We start from the raw sequence: 2,124 nt of genomic DNA, 5'->3' as shown, positions 1-2,124 counted from the left end.
AACTTCGTTTCTCCTGCTGAAATTCTAATGACATTAAAGTTAACTTGCTCCTTCGCAAAGGATACCGTTTTACCGTCTCCCGAAGGTGAGAATTGCGCTTCCTCGAAAGCGCTTTCCGTGGGCAAACGAAATCGTCGAAGCGGGAATCTTATGATTTTTTTCATTAACGCAGGCGTCGACACGCAAATTTACATGATTAAATAGTAAATATTGTATCTTTATCACTGATAATAAATTCGCGAAAGTACGGAAGTCGATATGCAAATTCCTTAAATAATTAAAAAGACGAGATATATATTTCCCGGAATATTTATATATTTTATGTAAAAAGTATTTTTTCTCGCGCGTGACCCCTCTCTCTTGCTGTTGATCTGGCGGCAATTGTGGAGAGTTGCTCTGATGTTCTACGTCGAGCCGAAACGAAGAGAAGCTTTAAGTTCATCCACTGTCCAAGCGAGTATAAACAAGCAACGAAGACTCTGACGTTGAAACTCAAACTCGTTGATTACTTTCTTGGGCGGTAGACAATCGAAAACTTGTTGATTACTTGCTTAAACTCGCTTCCTTAATTGTGAAATATTTCTTCTTTTTTTTTTTTTCTTTTCGTGTTACTAAAAGTAACTCTCTCGCATTTTCTTGTATCACTAAATAACATTCTACACCTTTTTAATTACACGCATATTTTGCATATATTATACTTATTGAGCTATATTATGCGTATATTTCATATGAAAAATGCAAATTAATTTTTATCTATACGACTTTTATGATTTTTTGTCTAATTAATCTTGTTTTAAATAATTATGGTATTATGAATTTTTTTCTAACTTTCTTGTTATTGCTATTTTTTACAGCAACGGCGACGAGGTGACAACGAGAACGGTGACACACACAGTCAACAATTGACCGAAAATGGCCAAGAGCGCTGAGAGATTACCCGGTACATCCACTAGACTTAGGACCAGGGACGATGGTTGCTGCTCCGTGAATTTCTTGAAATACGTTCTTCACATTTATAACGTGGTACTGTTTGTAAGTACCGACTATTTATCTCGAGACTAGTGCGCGAGGGAACGAGATAGTTTATTTCGTGTTTACAGACGCGCGTTAGCATAAATGAAAGACCGTGAAATTCGCCTGTCCTGCTTCATGGGAGAGTTCTCCTTCTACTTTCCGACGAAACTGTTCTGATTAAAGTCTCGTTTTACGGCTTTGATTCATATAGCTGCAGACTTTTCATCGGGAAATCACTCGACCGCTCGCGAGAGTAAAACACCGAAATTTATTTTTTTTCACTTCTTTTTTTATCACTTATTAAAACTTAACATTTTTAATGAAAAAAAAAAATCCATATTAAAATTTATTAAACATTGCAGGATGTTAATGGCACTTGATGTGATTTTCATAAGATTTAAACAAATGTCATTGTAAAAGTTATTACGAGAAGCATCAAACATTCACATATATAAACTTCAAACAGCAAAATTGATGAGATAAGTTTCCATACATATATACATCGTCTTTGATATTTGATGTATTAATTAGGCTGGAATTAGGCTGGAAGACGCGCGTCAAAATGTTCAAGATTTAAGGAATGTATCTCTCAAAGGAAATTCGATAACGGCAGAACATTGCGCTCTGCTAGCAAACGCCAAAGTTAAACAAGGCGAAAAATGCGCCATCGTCCGGTAATTATTCTCACCTCGCTTCCGTTTTCGCAATTTATGGGAGATTAAAGCGGCATTGTTCGTTGTCACGGAGCACATTTAACGTAAAGAAGAGCCGTTTTCGATCGTCGTTTTGTCGGATGCCCGACGAGCCTTCGCAGGCACCGCAACAGCCGTTATAGCCATAGTTATCGGCTTTTAATTGTTATCGCGAGTCTCACGTGCCGGTATTTTTAACGTGAATTAAATTAACAGGCGGAACGTATCGTCGCGCAAATGAGCCGATGATGCAGGATATTTCGAACGGGCGCTTCTTTGATCGCGTTGTGCGCGCCGACGATCCCATAAAAAAATTTTATCAGAGGATGAAGGGAAAAGGAATTGAAGTATAACGCGAGAAATAATCTCTCGAATCGCGTACAATATAACAAAGTGCGCGTCGCGAATAATTGGAGCG

At 37.9% G+C, this 2,124-nt stretch overlaps 1 protein-coding gene across 1 annotated transcript in view; it reads left to right on the top strand.

Annotated features, from left to right (window-relative positions):
* Positions 1 to 2,124, top strand: part of LOC115245927 (CD151 antigen-like) — a 110,571-nt gene that overhangs the window by 61,732 nt on the left and 46,715 nt on the right. Inside the window, exon 3 of the mRNA XM_029824427.1 lies at positions 855 to 1,032. Within this exon, the coding sequence (XP_029680287.1) occupies positions 913 to 1,032 (120 nt within the window). The 5' untranslated portion in view covers positions 855 to 912. The remainder of the gene's footprint in view (positions 1 to 854; positions 1,033 to 2,124) is intronic.

The sequence above is a fragment of the Formica exsecta genome, unplaced genomic scaffold, assembly GCF_003651465.1.
Source record: "Formica exsecta isolate Colony F162 unplaced genomic scaffold, ASM365146v1 scaffold137, whole genome shotgun sequence".
NCBI lineage: Eukaryota > Metazoa > Arthropoda > Insecta > Hymenoptera > Formicidae > Formica > Formica exsecta.
The sequence above is the reverse complement of the archived record's forward strand: the minus strand, read 5'-3'. Positions and strand labels throughout refer to the sequence as shown.